At 41.7% G+C, this 26359-nt stretch overlaps 5 protein-coding genes across 13 annotated transcripts in view; 2 read left to right on the top strand and 3 right to left on the bottom strand.

Annotated features, from left to right (window-relative positions):
• Positions 1 to 4259, top strand: part of LOC107264513 (short transient receptor potential channel 4) — a 14684-nt gene extending 10425 nt beyond the window's left edge. The window contains exon 13 of the mRNA XM_015732843.2: positions 4127 to 4259. The gene's annotated coding sequence lies outside the window, so the exon portion shown is untranslated. The remainder of the gene's footprint in view (positions 1 to 4126) is intronic.
• Positions 4260 to 4615: 356 nt separating this feature from the next.
• LOC107264582 (max-like protein X) lies at positions 4616 to 6689 on the bottom strand. The gene is made up of 5 exons (XM_015732987.2): positions 6222 to 6689; positions 5896 to 6042; positions 5417 to 5796; positions 5227 to 5340; positions 4616 to 5150 (listed from the first exon to the last, which is right to left on the bottom strand). Exons 1-5 carry the CDS (start codon positions 6256 to 6258, stop codon positions 5094 to 5096), a joined length of 735 nt encoding a protein of 244 aa, XP_015588473.1. The 5' UTR covers positions 6259 to 6689; the 3' UTR covers positions 4616 to 5093.
• A 1495-nt stretch (positions 6690 to 8184) lies between these two features.
• Positions 8185 to 15832, bottom strand: LOC107264561 (F-box only protein 28). 9 transcript variants are annotated; one of them, XM_025081810.1, is made up of 6 exons: positions 14332 to 15832; positions 13458 to 13748; positions 13132 to 13380; positions 12859 to 13054; positions 12404 to 12780; positions 8185 to 12203 (listed from the first exon to the last, which is right to left on the bottom strand). In XM_025081810.1, exons 2-6 carry the CDS (start codon positions 13710 to 13712, stop codon positions 11733 to 11735), a joined length of 1548 nt encoding a protein of 515 aa, XP_024937578.1. In that variant the 5' UTR covers positions 13713 to 13748; positions 14332 to 15832; the 3' UTR covers positions 8185 to 11732. The 9 variants fall into 9 exon arrangements, with proteins under 9 accessions (XP_024937578.1, XP_024937580.1, XP_024937579.1 ...); XM_025081812.1 differs by having other exon boundaries at positions 14969 to 15832; XM_025081811.1 differs by having other exon boundaries at positions 14951 to 15831.
• A 2744-nt stretch (positions 15833 to 18576) lies between these two features.
• Positions 18577 to 23489, top strand: LOC107264562 (carbonic anhydrase 2). Its single transcript, XM_015732960.2, has 6 exons — positions 18577 to 18891; positions 21684 to 21728; positions 21798 to 21959; positions 22071 to 22318; positions 22556 to 22792; positions 22870 to 23489. Exons 1-6 carry the CDS (start codon positions 18819 to 18821, stop codon positions 23101 to 23103), a joined length of 999 nt encoding a protein of 332 aa, XP_015588446.1. The 5' UTR covers positions 18577 to 18818; the 3' UTR covers positions 23104 to 23489.
• Positions 23490 to 23605: 116 nt separating this feature from the next.
• On the bottom strand, positions 23606 to 24514 carry LOC107264563 (coiled-coil domain-containing protein 12). Its single transcript, XM_015732961.2, has 3 exons — positions 24320 to 24514; positions 24068 to 24206; positions 23606 to 23981 (listed from the first exon to the last, which is right to left on the bottom strand). Exons 1-3 carry the CDS (start codon positions 24499 to 24501, stop codon positions 23781 to 23783), a joined length of 522 nt encoding a protein of 173 aa, XP_015588447.1. The 5' UTR covers positions 24502 to 24514; the 3' UTR covers positions 23606 to 23780.
• Between the last annotated feature and the right edge of the window lie 1845 nt (positions 24515 to 26359).

Genomic DNA, 26359 nt, shown 5'->3' with positions numbered 1-26359 from the left:
CCCCCCCACCGGCAGAGCAATCCTTCCTAACGGTTCAAATGACAAAATGATTCGCCAGGATCAATAGTCCAACTCCTCTAAATTCTCTGAACGCCTGTTAGCACCTTATTTACAGCAAGGAGAGAAAACGTTCGTGTGGCGTTCGTTCCGATCGAGATGCGGAGCTTTCATAAAAGTTGCCTGATCGAAGCAATAGCAACGCAAACGCTTTGTGAATTTTATCGATATTTCAGATTCGAGGGCTGTATCGTAGGGGCGATTTCCATAAGATTCATCCAAAGGGCTGTTCCAATTCGAAGCAATCGATTGGGCGAGTTCAGAATTTTGAGATAGGCTCCGGAGAGGTCAACCCGCTCGGAGTGAGTACGGAAGGGCGGAAAGGACAATGGGCATCGTTGGGATCTCACGAGTACGCTGCTTCTCGACGGAGGCTGTATTTCAAAGGAAACGTCAAGAACGTGCGGCGCGAGGGGAGGCATTAAGATCGAAGCAGCAAAGGTCAAGTCGGCTCAATGACGGCTTTCACCGAGAGTCTCTGCGACTCGGATTGAGACTCTCGAGAGATTGGTCCATCCGCCATCCACTAAATCCTTTGATGGCGAAGCGATCAGCACTAAAGTCCCAGTCACTTTTTTGGCCGACATTGGAAACCTAAGAGGAAATTCTTTAAGTCTCATCCACAATAGGAGATGCTCGCACACTATTGCGCAGCCACCGCAGCCGGGTGGAAAGTGGTGGATGCAGGCGTGTGCGGGTGCCTACGCACTTCTGCACCGGCAGAGTGAAAATGTGATAAGGAGCTCGAAAGTCGAGAATCGGCTTCAAAATCACTCCGGAGACAAATATTTCCTCAGCAGAAAGGAGAAAGAGACTTTTAGCTCAGACGGTCTTTCCCCCGTTTTATCCGAGCCCTTTCATAACCCTCCGACCCCTGCAGGAAAAGGGAGGTTCCTCCCACACTAGTAGCCAGCTCTCTTTATACGCTGCCTCTGCGTCCTCGTCTAACATCCCGCCGGGCATCCGTGTCCTATTGTGGAAACACGGAAATGCGAGCTTGTATTCTCGTTTAGGGACTTTTGCCGATTTTTCTTTCCTCGACGATCCCTTCTCGGCCCTCTCTCTCTCTGGCTCCGTCCCTCGCATCCGTTGTCCTTCACTCTCTCTCTCTCTCCCTGATGCTTCAGAACGGAGGATTCCGGGAAAGGACAAAGCGTGCGAAACAACCAGTCGAAGGGCTTCCTCGACTGTTTTCTAGCTGCTGGGATCTCCGTGTCCCGTGTGTAGCGATATTCTAAAGCACCAGGAATAGATGTACGTGTGTAGTGTGTACATACAAGTGGCGCCACAGAAGCACGCGGAGGCCAGAGCAACCAAAGCAATATCGTTTACGGCGCTACCGTTATTTGCACCGACAACAAACTCCCGTATTTCGGTAAATTCGCCTCTCGCTTCCCCGAACTCATTCTCCCTTCGGAATGCAATTTACAGCGGAACTGGTATGTTATACTTTTTTACGAGCGCGACCCCCGACGAGCTCTGCCTCTTCCCGTCCAGGCTGGAAACTTCGAAATTGCAAAAGTCGGCCGAATCTTGCGAGGGACTTTTCCGAGTTTCATTCTCAACCTGAGAATGCAGATTCTCTTGAACTGCATTCGATGCATGCTTGCTCAACCCCTCGCGTCGCTTATTAACACAAAAGAGAAGCACAGAGCGCTCGGAGAGCAACGGGTAAATGATCCTTGAAAGGAGGAGGAACACGCGGAGTCCTCGTTATGCTGCCGCCGACGTTCCAGTGCCTCCAGTGCCTCCAGCGCCTCCAGTGCACGCTCGTTCTCGAGCTCCACTCCCCCACTGCTGCTCCCTTTATATCTTTACATCTTTATATCTTAATATTCCATCCTAAGCTCTTTTATGGGAGCCGACGTCGCCTCGGAATGTCCTAGAAAATTAAATTTCATCCCGTGTGTTTACGGTGCACAGAGCTATCCAACTGAAATTTGACAGCTGCCGTGCAGCCTCTTTGGCATTCTCTCGATCCCTAAATCGACGGGAGCTTCGTCTACACGATCGAACTATTTTCTTCTGAGCCGTCATGTCCTTTTCAGCCTTTGTCCAATAAGACGCAATGTAAGCAACGGCCTCTCCGATGGAAAACTGGCCTTATCGCCCCTACAGGATTTCTCCTAAAGAGTAGCGATGGGCGAAGGAAAGCCCAGAGTTTGGCAACGTCGGCGCGTTAGGCTCGTTTCGCAACGTACCTCCTCTGCTTATATTACATAAAATGAAATAAACCAGAAGAAAGATAAAAACGTCAGAACCTGAGAAGAGGGAGGAACGTTGTGGACAAAGCATGGAGGCTTCCACGCGCAGCGGACTTTGAGTTTCAAGAAATAACCTGAAGTTCCTGGTGCGTCGGGAAAATTAAGTTAAACGGATAAGGACGGCTATAATCGGACTCCTCGTTGACATGCTCGGCGTCGGGAGAATAAAAAAAAGCAAAGAGTAAATGGGAGCACAAGTAGAGGAGTCCGCCCGGTGGGCAGCCATGGTGAAGTCCTCCCGAAAATCAGAGTCAAGCGTGAGATGATTTATAAGCAGAGCACGTTGCCGGGAGCGACGCACGAGTGTGCATAAATCACGGACAGTAATCGTTTGCCGATAATATTTACATTCCAGTGTTACGCAGCTCAACCTGCATGGATCTCTTCTCGGCTTAGCTTGGAAAATTGACGACAGAGCATCCAACAGGGACTTTTTGACGCCCTCGCTTATACCTTCGTAATAACTTCATTCCTCAGGAAATATGTAGCAGAGTATCGAACCAGCCAACCAACCTGCCTGCCTGCCTGCCTGCCTGCCTGCCTGAACTCAGTCTAAATTGGAAAGAAGGCTTCGATCAGTCGATGCAGGCCGGAAGGGTGGCACGGTAGACAGGAGGGTGCAGGTCTACGGAGACATATACGTTGACAATCAGAATCATCAGAAGAAGGAGGTGCCAGCTAGGCCTCGGCTAACGAAGACAGAGAACTCGGCGTTTCTTGGGATTACTTCCCTTTTCCGCTCGTAAATCAGCGACTGTGTCAGCTATCTCCTGCCGCGATATCAGCTTCCTATCGTAACCTCCGTCATATTTTATCATTTTACGCCTACTTTTCATGAGGTCTTTTTCTCCTCCTTGCGCTTATATATTGTATTCTTCGTTTGCTCCTCTCATTCCTAGAAATATCGGCCAACCTCTGAGAATCAAAAAACGAATAAGAATCCGTCCCTTTCGTGTGAGCACTTCCCGGGAACCGTAATGCGGATTGCGCCAGAGTCGGGAGTCTTCTGCGTTACTGATTACACGATTCGACGTAGCCGTTCGGTCGGTCACACAGAGCATTTCAAAGGCCCATCTTTCGAGAAACCGTCCAAAGGGCTTCTGAGGAAACGAGTCGGAATGTGGGTGGCCATGCGGATGAGGATATGGACCGGGATGTAATCCCGTGGAGGAGCGTTGCTGCCGCTCGACTAGCCGCGTAATTTAATCGCGATATTTGAATTTGCGGTTCTTCGGTCGCCCTCCTCACCTCCTTCGTCGTGCAAGCAAATAGGTGGAAGAAGGAGAGGTAGGATGATGTTTGACATTCGACCAGGCAGGCCCCAAGATACTGAATCAATTTCGATTGGCTCCGAGTAGAGGGCAGAAAGCCATTTACAAACGAACGAGCAGCGTGCTGTCTATTCGAAGAATGGCGTCCTTTGGTCTTATGACCCTCATAACCATACAGAATTGATTCTTCATTCTCCTTGGTCGAGGAATCACTCTATCAGTTTCGGAGTTCCCCTTTGCGGAAGGAATTAGGAGCCCACGTTACATGTAAATCAGCTCTCCCTATCGTACCATAACAGATCAACAGCACCGATGATGAAACAATCATAACGAATATGCGTCCGAACAGAGAATCTTGATTAGCACTTTTTCCTTTAAATAAATCCATCGTACAAGAACAGCATCCAATTTCGTACTTCGCAGTTATATCCAATCGTTAGAAAGCTCCTTTCATCGTAGTATCATCAAAGAACACAGATCATGTCGCAGAAACGAACTTCTGAAATGATTTGTAAGAGAATTTTTCTTTTCCAGATTTCTCGGCAAAAATCATCGCAAATTCTTTGACGACACAGAGCCCACAATGGACGACGACATATCCATCTTGTTGGTGATTATCCTAGCGGTTGGCGGCGTACTCATGATGACCGCTCTGCTTGCCTGTTACGCCTGTATCTTCCGCGACCTCTGCTGTCGCCAAGGTGAAAGAACGAAGAGGAGACGTGGCTCACCCAGAAGTCCTCTTCAAGGTTCGGGAGGCACCGGTCGCCCACGAATCGACACGATACCCTTAAATGACATCACGCAAGGTGAAAGTATGCCTACGGAATCGGAAAAGGTCTAGCTGTTGTCTCCTCGCGACTCGAAAGTTCGCGAATTAAGCGAAGCACGGTACGACGGAAGCCATAATATTCCGCTTGAAATCTGTTCTTTACAAGTGTCACGTGACACCTCTTCCTTCTCCTGCGAGATTATTTGACGAGGAAACAAAGTGAAATTTGGCAACGATAAAGAAACGAGAGAAACAGATGGAATGCAGCTTTTATCGATACGCGATACATAATTCGCAGATTCTAATAAATTCCTGACATGTCGACAATTACAACTCATGTCTTTATGTACATACGAATACATTCATACGTATATACAGTTATGCAATTGCACGTGCATCCAAAGATATGTAACAAAAATCAATATCTGAAGAAAGTATTGAACATCTCGGTACAACAGCACTAGTGGATGGCCAACTCTTTCGACAGTGGCCACTATCTCTAGGCCGCTCATATATAAAATAGAATTCTATTTGTATTTCACGTGTGGTTCTTATTCTATCTGAATCGAACGTCCTGTGGTAACTCTACCGTAAATGGCTTAAGTACCCGCTTGCGAATTTTCCTACCATTAGGGTAACATATTAACATATTAACTGTACATCATCTGTCGCTGCGAAACGCAAGTTGACATCTGGTAACAACACTTGTTCCGCCAGGATTTCTTTAGACTAGCTAATCTGATTATTCAGCTGTTGCAGTACAGAAAGTACGACTTCCCGAAGAGTCTGAAAATATATTTCACTGATAGTTGCACAAAATTCCCAAAAGAGAAAGTCTCATACATTAAGCGTACAATTTTACCTGAGGTTTGCAGTGCTCCTCTAACCAGCTAAAGACGCAACCGGATAATTCTGCAAAATTCACCACTGAAATATTGTTGAAAGTTTGGAAGAGTCGATCCATAATGACCTGAAACTAAACAAAACATATTGAACTACAAAACATTTCTTATCAGTTCCAATTACATAAATTTATAACAGTGAACACAAACCACTTGAAACTTAGTTTCATCGGATACACGCATTTCAGCATGTCCAGGTTGCGTCTGATGGGCCTTTACAATTTGTTCAATATTAGCTTGCATTATACGAAGAGCAACAACCTCCTTCCGAAGAGCATTGCGCTCTTCTTCCTGTTTCTTCTTCTGTTGAAGTAGAAATTGAATATAGTCGATAGACTTCTGAAGCACGGTTGCCTTAGACAGCTTATAGCCTGAAGAATCTGTATGCTGACAGCTAGGCACCAAGTCTTGAAGTGAATCATATCCTTTCTTTATCGCATCTCTACGCTTCTGTTCTGCTTGAGTGTGAGCTTCTCGACGTCTCTCCTTGTAGCTGATTGTGGAATTTTTATTGTCGCTGTCTTCATCCTCTAAGGAAAAATACAGTTATTCAAATAACAAATAAGAGAGGCAGTAATAAAGTATACGTTTTCTCTAAAGCTCTGTTGGTTATTTAGTACAAAGTTTACCAGTATTATGTGCAGACGAAGAAGGAGTATTAATTGATCCTGTACTACTGCAACGAGAGAATGTGTATCTCTCTGTGGGGCTTGAAGGCTCCAATTTCATATCTCCGTCTGAGCCACCGCTTCCGCCGCTACTACGCAGAGCTCCTTCTAAATAAAAAATTCGAAATGCAAAGGCACTTGTAGTTTTAATTTAATCAGTGATGTAAAATCGTAACTAAACTGCCGTACAGAGTATATAAAGTTATACGGAAAATGTATGAAAAACTAATAGTCTATACAAGACGAAATAACACATTTTACGAAGACACAAATATATTTTTACTTACGAGTCTCGTAGCCATCCTTGTACGGCATATCGGCCATTATACCCGAAATACGATTACGTATATCTTAAGTTTTGATAATAAAAAGAAACAGTCGCGATTGAGCCACAGTTGTACAGGCGCGAAATGTCGTGCTTCACCATGGAAAGAATTTGCAGAGACGTTATCGATTGATCAACAATGATAAACATACAAAGGCACTGACCCGTGAGGAAACTGCACGCAAACGACAATATCACAATATCATAATAACACCATGACCTGAAACGATTTCACAACCACAGCGCTCTTTGGGCTTCGCCATTCCTCATCATTGGAATAGCAATCGATGTGATGTAGTGCGACTGACAATGAGTACGGCAGCAAAGATCCTTCCTTCCTTTCCTTATGGCTGTATCCCCAATGGGGGACATGTGCCAGTAACTGGTCCTAATAATCAAGGTTGGAAGTTCGACACTAGATGGCGATGTACCTTGCAAGACGGGCCTTATTCAACTCAGCGTGAGGGGACCTACAAAGTTTATACACCGAATCCGAACAGTGTTGAGCGAAATCCGTATTAATACTCACTTAAGTTTTCAAATGAAAACCCATTGGTGAATGCCGCTGGAAGCTGGGCGCGAACCTCCAACCTTTCGGTCGTGAATCCGCTAGCCTATCCACTGGACTACGGCCGCCCCCACGGCAGCAAAGATGGAAAGCGGGGGAGCGAGCGAGCAGAGATCAGTAGGGAGATGCACAACGCTACGATTTTGGTATCGCCGAAAATCGTAGCGTTGTGCATCTCCCTATTCATCTCTGGAGTGAGTGAGAAAGGAAAACGGAAAAGTGTGTGAAAACAAGTACATAAAAGAATAAGAGCAAGCAGCGTTAGTCTCCTCTGTTGATATAACAATAGGTATTGCACTTACAGCCGATTGCCCAGTTGTCCAGATAGCAGAAGAGCAAGTTCGAATTCACTAGGCAGCGCGCGTATCATTTTTTAAATATATAGATATTTATAGGTTACGATATCGAATAAAATAGATATTCATATGTTATTTTACTCATATTTTTATTCCGAAATAAGAAATCTGAAATAAAAATAGTCACCATACATGAATCCAAACTTCATTTGAAATAAAAATGTTATCGAAATAAATTCCATGTAACAGTAAACTGACATTGAACAAGAAAAGCTACAAATATGAATTGGACTAAATCATTTTTGGCTTCTTGATCTGGAATATGAGAATCATTTTTGAATAGGGAGACGGAGGATAGATATTAATCCTCCAGTAGTTCAAGTCAATTACAGGCACCAAGAATATACCAAAATTGTAGAAGTTGAAAAATTAATATAATAATAGAATTTCAATAATTTGTCACCAAGATGTAAATGAGTACCCAAAGGGTGGTGAACTACAGAAATGCGCGCACTCCATTATTCCACCAAGAGCCGATCTCTTTCCATCAGACTCGTAGGCATTATAGTCTTAACCATTTCATTTCTTCCTTCTATCTTTTTTACTGCTTTATTTCTTTACTTCTCGATCTCCTCATTTCTTTACATTTTTATTTCTATCTTTTCTACATATTTGATGACCATACTAAGCATACGCATTTGAACAGTAAAATAGCTGTACGTAAACCATGGTTTCCGGAATTACCTTTCCGCCTTACTCGAGTACCATTTAATTTCAAATTGTTTTGGCATAAAGGACAAATAAAAGTAAAAAATTGTATGATATACGTATACAGGGTTATTCGCAACAAACGCACTAGCTGAAGTTGGACGCGATTGAATAATTCTGTTAATCGTGGCAGAAATTCATGATCTTATCGATGTTATGACGTTAAGTTTTATTCCTTTAATGATGTGAGCCAGCTCTGTTTCATGAAATCACCTATTCAGGACCAATTTTAGCTGGTGCGTTCACCGTGAATAACCCTTTAGAAGAATCGTTAAGCGAATCGAGGATGGAGCTCTTGTTAAATTAATATTTATTATATGGTGTATCTAATATATATATATTTACAATCGCATTTGATACACGTTAATAAACAAATAAGACAATATATAATTATTCTCTCGGCGGCACGACAAGGTGCGCTCAGGTCGCGCCGCTGGCAATTGTATTTATGTACGATGCATGCACGTCTTCCTGCTATTCTTATCAAATCTTTCTCCTGCTCTCTCAATAGCGCTCGACTCTCTAGTATTATCGGCTTGAAGATTAATCAAAGGACATGCTCAGAATTCTATGGATGCATGATTGCGCGCGTTCTTGGCGGTTGCGAGGGGACGGGGATCCAGCACCAAGCGAAACGAGCTTAACTGCTCTGGTCGCGACTTTACTCGCGACTTTCGCCATTCACGATTTTCTCTCATGTCGCCTGCATATTTATACAGCTAATTGTACATTCTTCATACGCTTACGTGAGATCGTATATCTTATATGCTCATATTCATAAATGCGTAGAGTACATAGCTTCATTCTTTCGTTCATCGCTCCCTCGGAGAACCGAGAATCGTCACACAGAAATGATGACGAGACGTTCAAAAAGATACGATTACAATATTTCGAATCCGATGATTTCCTAACGCCAGTTCCCACGATTCAAGTTAAGGAAAAACCCGTCAATTTCATACAAGTGCTCGCTCTCCTCCTTTCCTCATCCTCCTCACTCGCATGACTTTATTTCAATGAAGGTCACTTTCCTGCGATTTAATCGTAAAACCATCAGACATCAGATTAAATGTTCTGACAGTTCAATTTTTAGTAATATTTTTACACTCTCGCGTTTCATCTTTAAGCTTATCGCATGCTCTCACTTTCTTTCACTCCCTCTCATCCTCACTTTCGCCTTTATTTTCTTTTTTGTTATCTCTGCCCGACATCGATACAAAAGTCTGCATGCAATAGTTGTGTCGCTCGCGCGCGTCTCTCTCTCTCTCTCTCTCTCTCTCTCTCTCTCTCTCTCTCTCTCTCTCTCTGCGCGCGCGCGTGTGTGTAAAAGCACGCGCGCTCGCTCTCATCTTTTCACGTATTTATATTTATGTATCTCGACAGTTACTTTATTATTATTATTATTACTATTATTATAATTAATAATCGTTATTAATTATATTTTATTGTTCCATTAAAGTTTAAACGAAAATGCTTTGTGGCGGTATGCGCATGTCGCATGACCCCACTCATATATTTACTTATTATCAGTATTCTGTACTTTTATTACTAGAATCGTGAATAATTATAACTCACAATATTGCTAACTACACTTCATTGGGATTAATTAACCTGGGTGATCAATGAAAATTAGACAATAAATTGTACATAATGTTTCTATGTCGTTCTACGAAGGAGCATTGTCTGTGTCAACTTTGAAATACCGAACGGATTTACAAAATTACGATATTCGCCCCTCGACTTTCGGTATCCTCGATTCCTTTTCCATCGGATCCACCTCGGTTTGCTCGCAATTTAAGATGAAATTCTTTAGATATCCGCCGCGAAACGAAAGGCGGGAAATGTTCGAAGAAAAAGAAAACCCGAAAATTCGACGGATTCGACGGATTCGACAAATTCGACCGAGCGCAAAACATTTCACTCGGACCTCGTAGCTCGACGTACGCGAGAATCTCGACCAACAATAAAAATGGCAACGACATTGTCAAAGACGACCGCGATAAATCATCGATTCTACAATTAATTAGCTAAGTCCATTAATATTGCAGTAAATGCCGCACTTGTCGCGTTGCGGTCAAACGAATCTAAAAGACACCATTGTTCCGAAGATCACGCAACCCTTTTTAATAATTTTTACAATTTATTATTTATCCGACTTGATTTCTTTCTCTTCTTTTTTCATTTCTTTCCCCTACAGTATGAAATCATGAACTCACACACATGTTTCACCTAAAATTCTATAAAAAATGTATTCCTTCCTCTTAGCATTTTGATTTGCGAAAATTCTGAATAATAACTATCAGTCCCACGTAAAATGGCGTCTTTGAGTACGCCATAGCGAAGGGAATAATTTTCAAGAAAGATAAAAGAAAGTCAATAGCAAATTTTTTTATATCCGAAGGTTTGACTCGGTGGATCCGTTCTTTTTTCATCGTGAAATCGCGGAATTCTGGATTGAAAAGGGGCAAAAGTGAAATTCTTTAAAATATGTCGGCTCGACTAAATGAGGAAATTGATATGGTTGTCGGTGCACCATTCGGAGTACCTGTACGAACCAGTCTCACTTAGTCCTCTCAGGTACTTATCGATCGGTACTGCAAATTAAGATGCTAGAGCACTATGTAAAAAGTCCATTCCAAAAGCTGTATAAAAATCTCCCACCACGGATCTTGCATACTTAAATTGTGTCCATGCATAAGTGTAGCTCGCATCCCCCATTCGAAATTGCAGACAGTACAATTTTACTGTCGCTTGCATATGCCGCCGTTGTCCGAACTAGTAGATGCACTCCCATTGTTATGCGCCGGGACGCACAACGTGAACCGTATTTAGTTCATAATCAAGAGAAAGAGTGGTGACAGGCAAATAATTCTCCCGCGGTCAGCAACGATTAATCGAGTGGCAGCTGAGTCGACCTTCTGCATTTCAGGCAGTTGGTAATGCATACCTTCAGTCTTATCAGTAGTGGGATCGTGCAAATCGCCAAGTTCCGAGTTCTAAAGCGACTTTTATACAAAAGAGCTACTCTTCGAATAAGACTTTTAGCTAACGTCAGCTCGTGTGTGCCTAGTCCCATATTAACCTAAATATTTAGGGAGAAATTGCTAAGGTGAGATACTCGGTCGACGTTCTACCAAAAATATTCCATAGTATTGAAAAATAAAAAAAAAATTAAAATCGGCAAATGTTTGCAATCGAAGAAACATCGTAGAAATTCATTACATACTCGCTAAGCACTAAGTAAGATGAACCATCCACTCGAGCAAGAGAGTAAAAGAGTGAAAGAGATAGAGAGAGAACAAATAGAGATAGAAATACATAGGGAGAGAAAGAGACAGTGTTTATCGCAGAGGAAGATAAAGAGAGAGAACAGCAGAGCAGAGATTTACCCGGATATTAGCAATTAAATCGTATGGTGGATCGAGGTCCGAGTCTCCCATTTTTCTCAATTATTTCTCAGTCACAACTAATAATTCTAGATTAATTTAGCGAGGACCAAGAGAAGGCATTACTATACACGATCTTACAGACGATACAGATGACCGACTATCATTTAGAATATTTGTGAGCCCGCATTTCGACGTTTCATAGGACAAGAATATGAAATCGTTAACTTAGGCTTACTCATAGTGACCATCACCGCATGCATGGCCACTATCTTTAGCTAATATCAAATCTTGCTCCATTGCAATTGGCTATTGTTGGACGAACGGGAAATAATTTTGTACTTTTCTAATATCATCCATTATGCGTCGCAAGAAACACGAGATTGGTTTAGAAACACCTTCCTTTGGTGAGCCTCGGAGATGTTAATTGGATATTTGTACCATGGTCAGAATCAGTTTTACATCTTTGAGCGCTTAGCCTGACGAGACTTGGCAGTGCGGCGAGGCTTCTTGGTAGCGTCGCTTGGTGTCTCCTCTGCAGACGCTTTTCGTTTCGACGAAACCAAAGGCACGGGCACCTTTGGCGGCGCCATCTCCAGCACTAGCTGTGCGCTAACGGACGCCGCCGTTGTTGCTGTGGCCACAGCAGCTGTCGCTACTACCGGAGGCAAAGTTGCGGAACCAGCCGGTTGTAATGACATCTCCGTTGGGCTCTGAGCATCCGCTATCGGTATGAAGTCCAATGCTTCATCGAAGGACTCCGGCAGGACACCCTGATTTGCCAAAGCCTGCAAATCCTCCGTTGGTACGGGCATCGATTGGCCGCAACCAACACACACTGGTATCGCTGGCGATTTTGAGCGCCAGTACTGCAGCTCCGTCTTGCACTTGTTTAACTCCTGCAGAACGTCCAGGTGACTTTGATGAGCCTGAAGTACCGAAGGGCCCGTCGGAAAAGGTACGTATCAAGGGCATGCTCTCGGCGACAGTAACTTCCTTTCGGACCCTTCGCCCAAACGACAATGGCCACGTAGGCCGTAAGCACTGGCCGAGAAACGAGCCCGATACTCGCACCAAGTGTTTCCCGCTTTTAGAGCCCATTTTCCCCAATACTAAATACTAAGTGTACCTTGGTAAATACCTGTAGGAGCGTGCTGAACTTTCGTGAAGTCTCTTCGTTCTTCTTGTCATTGTCGTCCAAACGATTCGCGTACTCCACTATTTGCTTTTGTTGCTCAGCAATCTTCGCCTTACAACTTCGCAAATCCCTGCGCATCAGAGTCAATTGACTATTGTATCTCTTCATGCCTTGCTTGATCTTTCGAATTCGTTTACGCAACACCATGTTGGACTGCGGTGGCGCCACATTGGATTCAAGGAGAGCCGGATCGTCCGAAGAGTGTGGTGGCGAACCCTCTCCGCCACTGGTACTTCCAGCTTTACCAGTACCGACGCTCAACGGTGCAGAGTCCAGGCACATAAAAGATTTGCTCACATTGCTAGGAGCTGCAAGACGTCTTGGTTAATCACAGTTGTTCCCATAAGTGACCTCTGAAATGGAAAAGATCACTTATTTATGCTTACACGAGAAGGTCCCTGCCAAGTCAAGGAAGTCTGTTCCAAAATATGGAATTTCGGGAAGCGTGGGTTCAATACGCTCTTTGAAGTACTCCATGGCCATGGTACTGAGGTCGAACAGTTCGTCCGTGACTTTATACGGTCGTGCGAGTTTCGGAGTAACTTTGATGTAGTATAAAATACGGTAGACCTCATCCAAAATCTATAAGAACATTCAACGGTTAATAACATTGCGTTCTACACAACCTCATTCAATCTTCCTTGTAGTCCGTCCTGTACCTCTCCAGGGAAGAAACAACAATGTTTTCGCTCAATATGCTTGCCAAAACTCATTTGAAGGAGAGTAAGTCGCATGTGCAAAGTTTCTATTATGTCTGATTCACAGGCTAGTGGATGATTTCGACGAGCCGACTCACGTCTTGGCATCTGTGCTTTTATTGCCTGAAAACGACTGAGCATTTGAGTCTGCAGTCTCTGAAAGGTGGAATTCAAAATGGATCCACATACACGGTCCATCTGGTGGCACACCTGAAATTTAATGATAATTTGTACAGATATTATGAATAACCGAGTGCCTCTTAAAATATTTTTATATTTTCACTTACTGGACGCAAATGGGCTACGATATTGTAGTCTAAGTAACTGAAAATTTTTTCTAAAATTTCCACAGGAAGGTCCAATAGATTCAAGTTGCAGGTGGGTGAAGAATCCACAATGGACACGATGTCAGATGAGCTAGCTTGTGCCTGTGCCTGAGTTTGATTCCTGCGAGATGGCCCAGGCTCTGCTGTGACTTCGCCAACAATAGGAGCTCCACCACTACTACTGTTCATATTGCTGGACTGACGAGTAGACACCATTTTCTCCACCTTTCAGTGGTGAATTCTACCAGAAATCTATAAAGGAGTAGTACCAACACTAAATGAAAAGATTAAAATACAATCAGTCATAGAACCAGGCAACTACGTAGCTTTTTGTTAAAATGCAACAGCAGTCAGCTGAGCAACAATCTTTTGAGCACTTGAATGAATACATTATTATCTGCTTAAACTCTTATATAATGGATCTACTTTTTTTACATTTCATGCATAAGGTAACTCATCTTTGAAATTTCACAACAATACAAGTAATGAACTAAAGGATATTAAGGTAACGTCAAGAAAGAAATTGTATTGATCTTATGATAAGAACAACGAGGGATTCTGTACTACTCGCTTATGGAGCATACAGAATTAGTGCAATCCTTTCTGAAAAATCACGTCACTCACAAGCACGAAGGGATGACCGTAACGGCCACTAAGCATTTGCGAAGTCGGCAGATTGAGAACATGACAACTATTTCTTATTGCTGTGAGTGGTTATTTTAAGACGTCAGAGGAAAAGACAAAAGTCGGGTGTCTTTGAAGCACAATTTCCGCGAATTTTCCAGAAAATTGAATAGTCATAATGTCGGAGATGAACTCATGAAATGTATCTTACCAAAGAATAAAAAATTCGCATGCTCCAAGACCAAGATTCTTCGAAAAAGAGAAGAAAACTTGAAAGAAGCGTGTGCATCATTTAAATTAAAATACAGGGTATTTCGGACAGCAGGTTCACTCCAAGATGTAAAGACGAACTATCTTAAGAAACTTCACAAGAACGATTCGACATCGAGGTCATCGGTTGGTTCGAAGAGTTTACAAGAGAGACGCACAGGCAAATTATTGGAAGGAACAAGGAAGAAACGTAGAGAAACGAATAGCGAAGGAGATGACTGTGAATGATGGAAGAAAATGAAAAGAAACGACGTGCTGCTCAGAAAGGAGCAACAAACGAAAAGGAAATCGGCTGCGCGGAGGTTTCGTAACTATTGCTCGCTACAATATTTTTCCGCACGCTCTCCTGCTTGAAGAGAAAACGAAAGCAAAAGTAGACTTCAGATTGTAGGTCCAGAAACGGAAAGGAAGATGAGAGAGAAAGGAGCGACTACGGGATAAAATAAACAGGAAAATGGGTGCAATCAATGCGGTCATCTTGTTGCCTCGAGTACACTTTGTCGACGTTAAAGGAAAAGCAATGGCTGGGATGTAATACGAAGGGCCCTCATTTCACCTACTAGATCACCAATCCTTACTACGAGAATGCTAGAAATCCCATTCGCGTTTCGTATATCCTAGCCACCACGGAAGACAATCACTGTATCTGCGTTGGCATTTTCAGCGACATTTTGACGGAGCTCCCTCTGCCTCCCTCTTTTACCCCCGCGCGTAGAAACACATAGTACACACAGGCAGGCACAGCCCACAGTCAAACGCACTGCCTCACTCCCATTCGTTCTCTCATATTCTCTCTCACTCACTCTTTCCCATCACTCCTTCGCCCACTCTCGCGCTGTGTAGATGCCCGGCTCGTTGGCTGACTGGCAACTGGCGCGCAGAGCGCACACGAATAAACCGCACCCGGAAAAAAGCCCGCGCGTTCAGCGTCAACTCTTTTTCACGAAAACGCCATTAAAGGACTGGATGGACTGAGTGTGGATTTTCGAGGGCCACAATCGTTGGCCTCCCCGGCTGCGATGCTTTGGGATACTACGCACTATGCGACATCGTCCCGCCGTCAATCAAGCAACTGCTGTGATGGTAGCAAGTCGCGACAAGTATCACCCGGAGATATTAGTCAATTCAGGAAGCCTCGATGCTATCCCAGACACGGGCTGTACAGAATGGACGACGAGTCGCAAAACCACTCAACGGCACGATGGCTCAACGACCACAGTGGACCACAGTGAACCACAGGAACGACAGTACGACGCGATCAGACGCGACACAACTATGCCTTCCTGCTGCTTCTTGCTTGGCTCGATGCCTCGCTCTTATTCCTAATGGCTCTCATTGCGGCACTGCACTTGCGCTCTCTATGTTTATCATTTCCACATCCAGTTTCAACTGCATAGTTATGTAGTAAAACGCTCAACTAATTGCAAAAATCTGTTCATAATCGTAATTACATGCTTATATGTACTTTACTAAGCTTCGAGCATGGAATCACCCAGCAACTCAATATCATTTAGAAAGAGAAAGATTGAGGTCATTGGAGGATGTTGAGTTAATTCACAACAAAAATCATTGCTAGGTTTGTACGCACGGGATTTAGAAAGCATTAACCAATCGCGTGTAATGTTTAACAAGAATAACCCAAGGCGATTGGTTAATTCTTTCTAAATCCCGATTTAGTGAGTATTGATCTAATAGAAATAACAAATCACAGACATTTTTACTTCTAAGGAATATTTGAGATTGATTTCGTTTCCATTTGCGGGATTTAGAGAGAGAATTGACCAATCAAACACTCTTCTTAATGCCTGCTCCACAAGAACGTCTACCTTCAGGCTGCTTTAGCCTCAACACTAGCGCCATCCCTACTATACCCTTCACAAGACCTGGCTTATTCCACTAATCGGTATTGCAGATCCTGATACATTTTTTTTGATTACCTCTGATCCTTCTACAGGTTCTTCGCTCAACTACACTCATCTAATACACAATACAGCACTCACTGCCGTAATATCTTCGTTCTAATCAGCTGTCAGCTATATTTGCATCGAAGTTCAATGAGAGTAGAAATAACATTGAATGTATATACATATGCAGCTTGCAAATGCATAAATATACATAACATATGTGTTTCATCTTTTAGCTCGACTCTGATGGAAGCAGTAATTATGAATTATGGTGTTTTGCAAAATTGTACAGAATATGCTATGAAAGTTAAAATTTTATTCGTAGAATAAATTAGCACACTTATTTGATACTGCCAAAATTCATAGAATATTGCTTGAACATTTTATTTCAATGCTAGCCCTGCTTAAAAAATACGATAGAAAACGATTTTTAAAAAATCCTATCTAATCCAATCGTGTTTTTGGTTCGTAAAATTTAGATTCGTTATCTAATATTTCCTATACAATTTCTATGGATTTATATAAAAAGAAGCAGATCAATTGTTTATCGTTTTTAATAGGTTTCTATCTTGAATCGTTAACATACACCGACAGGCAATATATGTTTTCTTACGAACAAATCATATTTAAACACCTTAAATTATAGTCAATCTGTTTATTCAACTTATAGCAATTATTTCTACTTCGTATATATTAATATTGCATAAAACTTCAGTAAGATTAATTAAAGGAACAAAATTATGAGTTGTATGTAAACCGGTATTAATATTTTAATACTGCGTGCATCCATTTTTCGCAAAAATATAACCTATTATATTAATTGCATATTATATAGGATGACTTTATGCATGACACGACAAATTGATCGCTAGTTAACTGTATTAAGAATGCACTGCACATAAATTCTCAACCAGAAGATTGATTTCATCGAGTATCTTGCGATAAGGGAAAAATTTGACAAAACTCAGCGTCTTGGAGATATTAAGAATACTTTTTTTTATCGAAAAAATTAGAGACTTCATTTCATATGAAAGTTTTCTATCGAATATGTTAAATAATTTTTCAAATTCATTTATCAGTAACTTTTTGGCATTATTATTAAAAATAAACGTTCTTCCTATCTTCCAAGACGTCGATTTTTTCTAGTTTTTATTCTCGTGTCAAAGCACTCAAATTCGGATCAAATCAGATTCTTGGTGGGAAATGTACATGCAGTGCATCCTTAAATTCATGATAATTGTTGGGAAAATCATTTGTTATATTAATCCATATAAGAAAGTTATCGTTTATTTCATATTCTTCCCTAATAAGTTGGTGACTATAGAAAACGATTCGATTCCTATCACGCATTTTCATATTAATAGAACGTGAATTTCATATTATCATAGATAGACGTACTGCTTATATGAAAATACATATAGGTATAGATTAAATTTTTATCGTATTATTACGATAAAGCAACAACCTGATTTCAGATTACATTAGATAGAAACTCTATCGTCACTTCAACTTGATTTAGATAGGACTGATAGAAAACGATTGAAGTCGGCAATTAGTTTAATCGTTTCTTATCGAATTCTATCGTATTTTTTAAGCAGGAAAAGTATTCATCCTGCACAGATTTGTTACCTACATTACGTAATGCAAGATTAAAGATTTTACATAAAGATGGACAATACGTATCATTACATACAGACGTCCTCGTTCTATTATTGATGATATTGAGAAATATGTAAATGGCAATTGATGAGGAAAAAAAATTATTCTATAGACAACCTCTTGAAACAATGAGAAGGACTATAGCGCCCAGCATTACAGTCAACCAAATAAATTCAGAGAGAAGAATATGTCAGATATCCCTTACAAGAAGGTGCAAAGTAAAGGCATAAAATAAAGTCCCAAAGAAAACACCTGGATATCGGTTTCACGGGATTATGGCAACTCGTTTTTGTCCTTGCTTCCGCTTTCTTCGTTTTACCTTGCGCCGCGATTTTTTAGCTGCACGTTCAATTGCGAGTCTACGCTGCATGAGTACATACGCAGAACATTCGCTACTCTAGTTGCGAAATCGATCGAATCTCGTGACACCGCCAAGAGTCCAAACAAAATAAAACTTGTTCACCAATGAGTGACGCGAAGGATGCGAGGCGTATCCCAGTGTCCAAACTGAGTTAAAAAGAAAACGTATTAATATAAATGTTCCAGAAAATTGGATAAGGCTGGAGTGTCACTACGACCCGGGCCTTAACTTCTTGTCCTTAACTCTAGACGTTGTAGGCAGAATCGAAGGAACACTCTGGCATAACGAACTTGGGGATTCCATTTCCGACAAGTTCTCGTCGACGAGACGCGGTTCGCCAAGAACCAGAGGAGGTGGCCACTTATTTAACATGGACTACCGGCTTGACAGTGTTCAGTCGTTCACCGACCAGAACAGTCAATTCCACCGTCACAGTCATTTCTTCGGCTAATCGGCATTTGCTTCGATCCCACTGACAATCGGAAAGTATTCGGTAAATCAGAAATGCTACGGAAGTGTCCGGACATCGCGCTGGCTTCTGCCCTTGTGCTCTCCCTTTTCTTCTACCAAGTTCTCGGTAAGTTATAGCCAACGAAATAGCTTCGTTACTTCCTAATCAGCAGAAAGCTGTTAAAAGGCTGGCAGATTCGGTGCATGACCTTAATGCCTTTTCCTTTTCTTAATTGCTTAGTAGCTTCCGCTGTCTGCATTTAAATTTTACGTGTTACATTTATCGAGCTTCATGATTTCTCGAATTTTGTGATTTTCGGTACAGGAAAGAATTTTTAAAAAATTGAACCTTGCTTTGGCCATCAACTTCGTTTTAGAGTGCGGACGGAAATTTTAGGAGCCATCGAAGGACGTATAAATCGTAGCCAATCGTTTCCTGCAATTGTAGGTATCGTTTCTAGTAAAATAGTTGCAATAGATTTTGCTGTGAAATTAGTAATTGCGAATGACACTTATACTTTCGGCTAAGAAGAAAACAGCTGAATATCAAGTAACCCAACGTGTAAAAACTGCTCTGTAGAAGCAAATTAAAGGAGTCGCGTTGTGCCACTTCTGCCATTGATACTTTCGAGGTATTTTTGACGAGAAACAGTCGAATTCGAATATGGCACATAAATCAGTCGTCGAGGCGCTAATCGACTTGACTTTAAAATATCTTCCACGCGTCGCTTTGAATCCTCAAAGACAGGCTATGTGCACGTGTCGACTTTGAGAATTATATTTGAAGCCGTTGCTCCTATATACGACAATAACAGCAACACGTAATTCAGACAAAGGAAAATTGGAGATGCAAGGATATGCAGTTCTGGCTGAAGCATTTACTTTTCAAGTTTTTACCAACGCCCGTACCTGGGAATTCGGAAAAATCGGGAGACAGGTGAAAAGTCGAATTACGGTCCGTCGACTTTTCGGCACAATGACATCTAAGCAGCTTTGGAAATTCCCAGTCGGCTCGTACGATTGACGGAGTCCTCCAAGATCCAAAACCAAGATCAGGATGACGCATCATGTAGCGGAACTTGACTGTGCACACAGCGGAAGAGCACGCTGTGGTAGGGAACTACTGAGAACTTGGTAATCGTGATTAGACGCGGCAAAACCTATCGTTTAGTCACTGCATGTTGGAAACACGGTCACCGTTAGCGTTCTAAATCGAACCTCAAGTTTTTTCGAAGAAAAGATTCTGTCTGACATCCGACGTCCTTTCACCGCACCGAGTCTAATTGTCGAGCCACGACTTCGACTTGTGCCTACAATAACCGGCACAGGTTGCCTTCGTGCCCATTTTTTTCTTCTTTTCTCTTCTCTCTATCCAGTTTCCATTGAGGGATAAAATATACATAGGAAGTACTTGTCAAGCTACGCGTTGCGCAGAGAACAATGGCGATGCGTAGAAAAGAGAATCGCTATGCGATCAGACTTAGAAATTGTTCTCCGGTCTGTCAAAAAATAAAAAATGATGCTAACAAAGGACAATTAAATGAGAAATTACTTCTATCCGCAATTTTCCATTACTGGAGAATTACGTGACCCTGATAGTTGTATAAAGGCTATACATATATTATACATATACCAGATAGGCTATATACCGCCGTACACACAAACCCGATAGGTTCGCATATTTTATGTACGTTGTACGTATCGTGATTGTGATTGCGCAACGAGAAGCAAAGTCGAGGCATCGGGAAAGAATATACACGTCCATCTCTAGAGGAATGGCGATCTGAAATATCGAGGATGAATCATTGGGCGAATCGAACGAGGAGGATGTCCGAGGGACAATTCGTTCTCGTTGCGTCGATATCGTCTCGAGTCGGGACGATATCGTTGCGCCCTGAGTTGCGCAGTTGTCAAGTCAGGAAGACTAATCAGGTGCGTCAAAAGATCCCGCCGAGCGTCGCGCCTGCCGTCGCCTTCGCTTTTCACAGTGCTTTCCCATATTTCGGCATTGAGGCGATTTCAGACAATTTCAGGCGAATTCAAAGCTACGTCAACTATGATGAATTGCAATCGAGTCAAATATCAGCCTGGCCAACTTGAAACAACGCGTTTCGCTCATAATTATTCATCATTCATAATGCGCGACGTAAATAATCTGAATACCTAAGAAGAGAAAGTACATCGGTGCAAAGCACTGCTGAGACTATTACGTATGTGCATTTGCGTTCCACGAGAAGTGGGTTAAGGAACTAACGTGGAAGGATAAGGGCGGCGTAACACCAGACCATTCGAAATCGATATCTGATTTTTACTTGAGTCACTGCACGTGCGATGCACATGCGAAGGACTTAGTTAGTAATAAGTTATGTGCATTTGATAACGAGTAACGGAGGACACGTGTGGATTGCAGTGCATTCGCGGACTCTTGTGTCACCAAGAGCGCGTGGGGACTTCGACACGACGTATACATATCTGATCGACCGGTCAATATTAATAATAATTATTGCAATGAAATCTGAAGCGGATTCCCAAAGAAGTCGAAATTCGAAACATTCTTAAAAATCCAGTCCATTTTTCTTGTACCTGACTGCAACTGTTCTCAGTTATTAAGCACATCAAATAATGTTAATAACGTCAAGGACCCTGGCGCCTCAGTGCACCAGACACGCAGCCAGCGTCAATACAAACGAAACTGCACTATACTAGTATCAATACGCTTTGGAACTTTCACTGACGCAACCCTACACATCCAGCACATTCTTGGCTCTAGGAATTCTTTCCGTTACTCCTCTGCACGAGTCTACCCGCTCTGGCTATAACCGTACCAGGTGATGCCGATAGACCCTGCGATACGGTTCTGTGTCGAACCGCGAGTCTCTTCAGCTCGTGAATTATGACTCCTTCTTTCTATTTTCTCAGGTCACGAAGTCAATGGAGAGGAATATGGTTACGAAGGAAATCGCGGTGAGTAGTGTGCTCCTTGCGTTTTTCAACTTTTCTTTTTCACACGACACTCAGAAAGAGATTTTACAGGTCCCTCCTACTGGGGAAACGATTACAACACATGTGTGGGAAAGCATCAGTCTCCCATTGACATAGAGGAACATTACGTACGCAATACAACTCTGCTGCCATTAGAATTTACTGGTCTGCATGTACCTCGAGCCGCGAAACTATCGAACAATGGACACACAGGTGAGTGACGGCACTGCCGAGTGACAACTATGACCGATTAGCACAGAATCCCTCTCAAGATATGTTTGATCCTAATGTTAAGAAATTTTGGCTTCTTTCTCTGCCTAACAGTGATCCTAAAAATGGAGGACTCAAATAACGTTCGCGTATCGGGAGGACCTCTTGGACATGAAACGTACGTTTTCGAGCAGCTACATTTCCATTGGGGTAAAAATGATCTGGAAGGCTCTGAAGATCTTATAAACAATCATTCGTTCGCCATGGAGCTTCACGCAGTTTTTTATAAGGAGGAGTATGGCTCAATGAACGAAGCTCTTAACTATCCAGACGGTCTGACAGTGCTTGCGTACTTCTTCGAGGTACAGAAATTTACTCTTACAATTAGATACGGAAAACTACAGCACAGGTGTGAGTATTGACTGTTCACTCAGAATAATGATTGTCCTTGCAACAAAAGCACACCGCGTCCCAAGAAGTAAAGATATCACGTTTCATGGACGTTTCTACCCATTTATCTTTCTTGTAATCTATACTCGAGTGATATCACTGTAAGTATATTCATACTGGACGATATTGAAGATAAAGACTTCCTTTAGGTTACCAATCATCCGAATCCAACTTTTCAAACCCTCGTCCAAAGGCTACCGTTTATAGAGGAAGTAGATTCGACCGATTTCTTGCCAGGCCCTTTGATGCTTGAATCATTTTTGGCGCCGAAACCTTCTACAATAGAAAATTATTTTACCTACAATGGCTCCTTGACCACTCCGCCTTGCTCAGAAGTCGTCATCTGGATTGATTTCAAGGACCCCTTCCTATTGTCGCATCAGCAGGTGTGTTGCAAATTTTGAATCGGAGAACTCTACGATACCAGACCAATTCGTACTTCTCTCACTCTCTGCAATTTCAGCTGGCTGCATTTCGCAACGTACGCACATCGAATGGCTACAGAATAACGCACAACTTCCGACCAATTCAACCTCTCCAAGACAGAGTAGTCTATCGCAATATTCCGCATGTCGAATACACTTCGGATATGAACCCTCAACACCATCATCATCCTCATCACGGGTATTCCGGCCAGTTAAATATGTTCCCTTCAATTCCTATTGTAGTCGTGACATTATTTGTGAGCACACGGTAATACTGTCCTCGTACATTCTACTTAAATGACCAATTATTTAGATAAATTTATAAGTATTGATAAGATAACGTGATAAAGGGGTGTGCTAACCCATAGGGAGAAGCACAACTTCATGTCATGCATTTACGTTACAAGGAGAATAGAATAATAGTGAACATCTGGAAAAAAGGGTAATACTAAATAATTATACATTATATTTAACTTATTACAAGCAAATATTCTCGATCTCTATTTGCAATTTATTAGTTTTCTTTCCATTTTATGAGAAAACATAACAAAATTGTTCACTTTATGGATCAAATATGTATCCTAGCAGTCAGGGATGTCATGTGTTTATTCCATCAGTATTTAATATTAGCCAATAAAATTATATATTTTGACAATTACCTATTTTATTTGTTTTTAATTAAGAAGTCCAGTAACAGAACAACTTAATATACCATACCGTATCAAGTGCTGTAATTAACGTTACTAGTGACTTGTATAAAAAAAAAACCTAGAATGTTATAAAAATGTATCAATATATTTATGTATATAGAATATTTACAATTTGTTGTACAGTGTGCACAAACGAAATGATAAATAATCAAAATGATATTAAATCACGTTATACATTCACAAACAATCTTAGCTCTCATATGGAAAAATACATGTTATCCTACAATCTATTGTTGACATTAGTCCTTTACAGATGTATCAGGTTGAACTCCAGGGGCCATGTTAACAACAGATGCAAGGTTATGCTGACCCTGTTTTAGACGTTCTCTAATGAGTTCTCCAATAGCTTTTTGCGTCCTCCTTTCCAGTTTCTCAAGCTTCTTCGCAACATCTCTCTTCAAATCCCAGTCTGGCTTACGAGGTGCTAAATTACTTATATCCTACAATAATAAAAAACCGTCATTTTATAAAATCATATGTAAATACTACATGCTACCATTTTTGACAATATAAGAATAATATTTACAAGTTCTTCAATAACGACTTTTGTATTAGCAGCACTTAGCTGATCTTGAACTTCTGCCTCAACATCTCCAACCTTCGCTTCCTCTACGACATTGTCCTTTAGATTGTCGTCCTGTGGTTTGTAACTTCGAAATTTTGGTCTATAATCATAGAACAACGTGTCGTTATGACAAAACGTAATATAATTATTTAGGTTACTTGAGGTTAGAAATAAGCTTGAATGAATGTTTCGAGTGAAAAACAGTTTACTCACTTAGGTAACGTTGCCGTTTCTTCGATCTTGTTCTCTTTGATATCATCATTTTTTTTCTTAAGAGCTTGCAAACGCTCTTTCCTTTTTAAAGCTTCTTCTTCGAGCGAACCAATCTTATCGTCCGTCATATTTACGATTTCGTCAAATTTGACTGAATTTGACGGAGCAAAGTTGTTGAACATAGAAAACAGCGACAGAGATCAGTAGGGAGATGCACAACGCTACGGTTTTAGGCGATACCAAAAACATGGCACTAAATCGTAGCGGCGAGTCCGGGAATAGAATTTTGTGATCATCGCCTCCGTCGATAAAGCATATCCCGTCGTAGCTGAGCTGAACGTGATCACGAACGGGTAGCCTGGCGGGCAGAGATTTTCCACAACTTACAACTGATTCCCAGAGCAACCCTTAGAAAGAGGCCGCTTATCAGATATTGCCTAAATCTTTTTTTTTTGTAACCTTAAATTCAAACGTACAGTGTAAGCTCGATAAGATTTACTAAGACAAAAGCCAGCACCTTATGCCTGCCTGCGTTAAGGAGTGCAGCGATGCGGTGATAGTTCCAAGCGGAACTATGGTCCCAACATTGAGTACTAGAGAGAATTATCCTGGAACTGTTTGAAAAACAACCTGAAAACAACACTGAAAGCCAGCTCCTTATGCATACCTGCACTGAAACATATGGTGCGACTAGTATCCTTAATAGGTATTTTAACGATGTTACGTAGAAGAACTGTTGTTAAAACCTACCTGGAACTATAGAACTCCTCGAGAGCTATTGAAAAAGCCTATTGTTGAATCATTTTCAAGAGATTTTAGAAAAGTGCAGTGCTGGAGTTGACACCCATGTAGCACCTTAATTTTTGGAAAATTCCTATTTTAACGATGTTACGTAGCAAAACTATTGGTAAAACGTATCAGGAACTATAGAAATTCTAGTTAATTGCGTAGCATGTACAACGCTCAGACACCAATTTTTGAAGTTCTTCAAGAAAGTATCGTTTGTACCTCTTTCCAATCAGTCCCCTTCGAAAGAGTATGGTCTCTAGTATATCTCCACTGCGTTCCATCGTTTGTACCTTCATACCTGAAAACAACACTGAAAGCCAGCTCCTAAGCCAGCACCTTATGCCTGCCTGCGTTAAGGAGTGCAGCGATGCGGTGATAGTTCCAAGCGGAACTATGGTCCCAACATTGAGTACTAGAGAGAATTATCCTGGAACTGTTTGAAAAACAACCTGAAAACAACACTGAAAGCCAGCTCCTTATGCATACCTGCACTGAAACATATGGTGCGACTAGTATCCTTAATAGGTATTTTAACGATGTTACGTAGAAGAACTGTTGTTAAAACCTACCTGGAACTATAGAACTCCTCGAGAGCTATTGAAAAAGCCTATTGTTGAATCATTTTCAAGAGATTTTAGAAAAGTGCAGTGCTGGAGTTGACACCCATGTAGCACCTTAATTTTTGGAAAATTCCTATTTTAACGATGTTACGTAGCAAAACTATTGGTAAAACGTATCAGGAACTATAGAAATTCTAGTTAATTGCGTAGCATGTACAACGCTCAGACACCAATTTTTGAAGTTCTTCAACAAAGTATCGTTTGTACCTCTTTCCAATCAGTCCCCTTCGAAAGAGTATGGTCTCTAGTATATCTCCACTGCGTTCCATCGTTTGTACCTTCATAGTTTTCTTTTAAATTCAATATTTGTTATTAGCAGGTACACGATCTAGACACCATTTTTGTGAGTTTTTCAAAACATTTATAGGTAGTATAGTTATAAGTTAAAGGTAGTATAGTTATAGGTAGTAGAAAAAGTGTAATAATCCGTATGCGTGCTGAGAGAGACGCACTTAGAGCCCTGCTGTGCTAATGAAACGTACGCTTTAGGAGCATTACAGGGTGCGTCAACGATATCCTGAAATGCGAGCAATTGCCGTGCACCGATCAGCCTGCATCGTCACTCCAGAGCATCGTTGACGAACCCTGTACGAGTTGTAATTGACAAACCTGTCGTAGGGGGGCATCACTT

Source organism: Cephus cinctus, unplaced genomic scaffold, assembly GCF_000341935.2.
Source record: "Cephus cinctus unplaced genomic scaffold, Ccin1 Ccin1_scaffold0173, whole genome shotgun sequence".
Taxonomy (NCBI): Eukaryota; Metazoa; Arthropoda; class Insecta; order Hymenoptera; family Cephidae; genus Cephus; species Cephus cinctus.
This window is presented reverse-complemented; position numbering and strand designations above follow the sequence as displayed.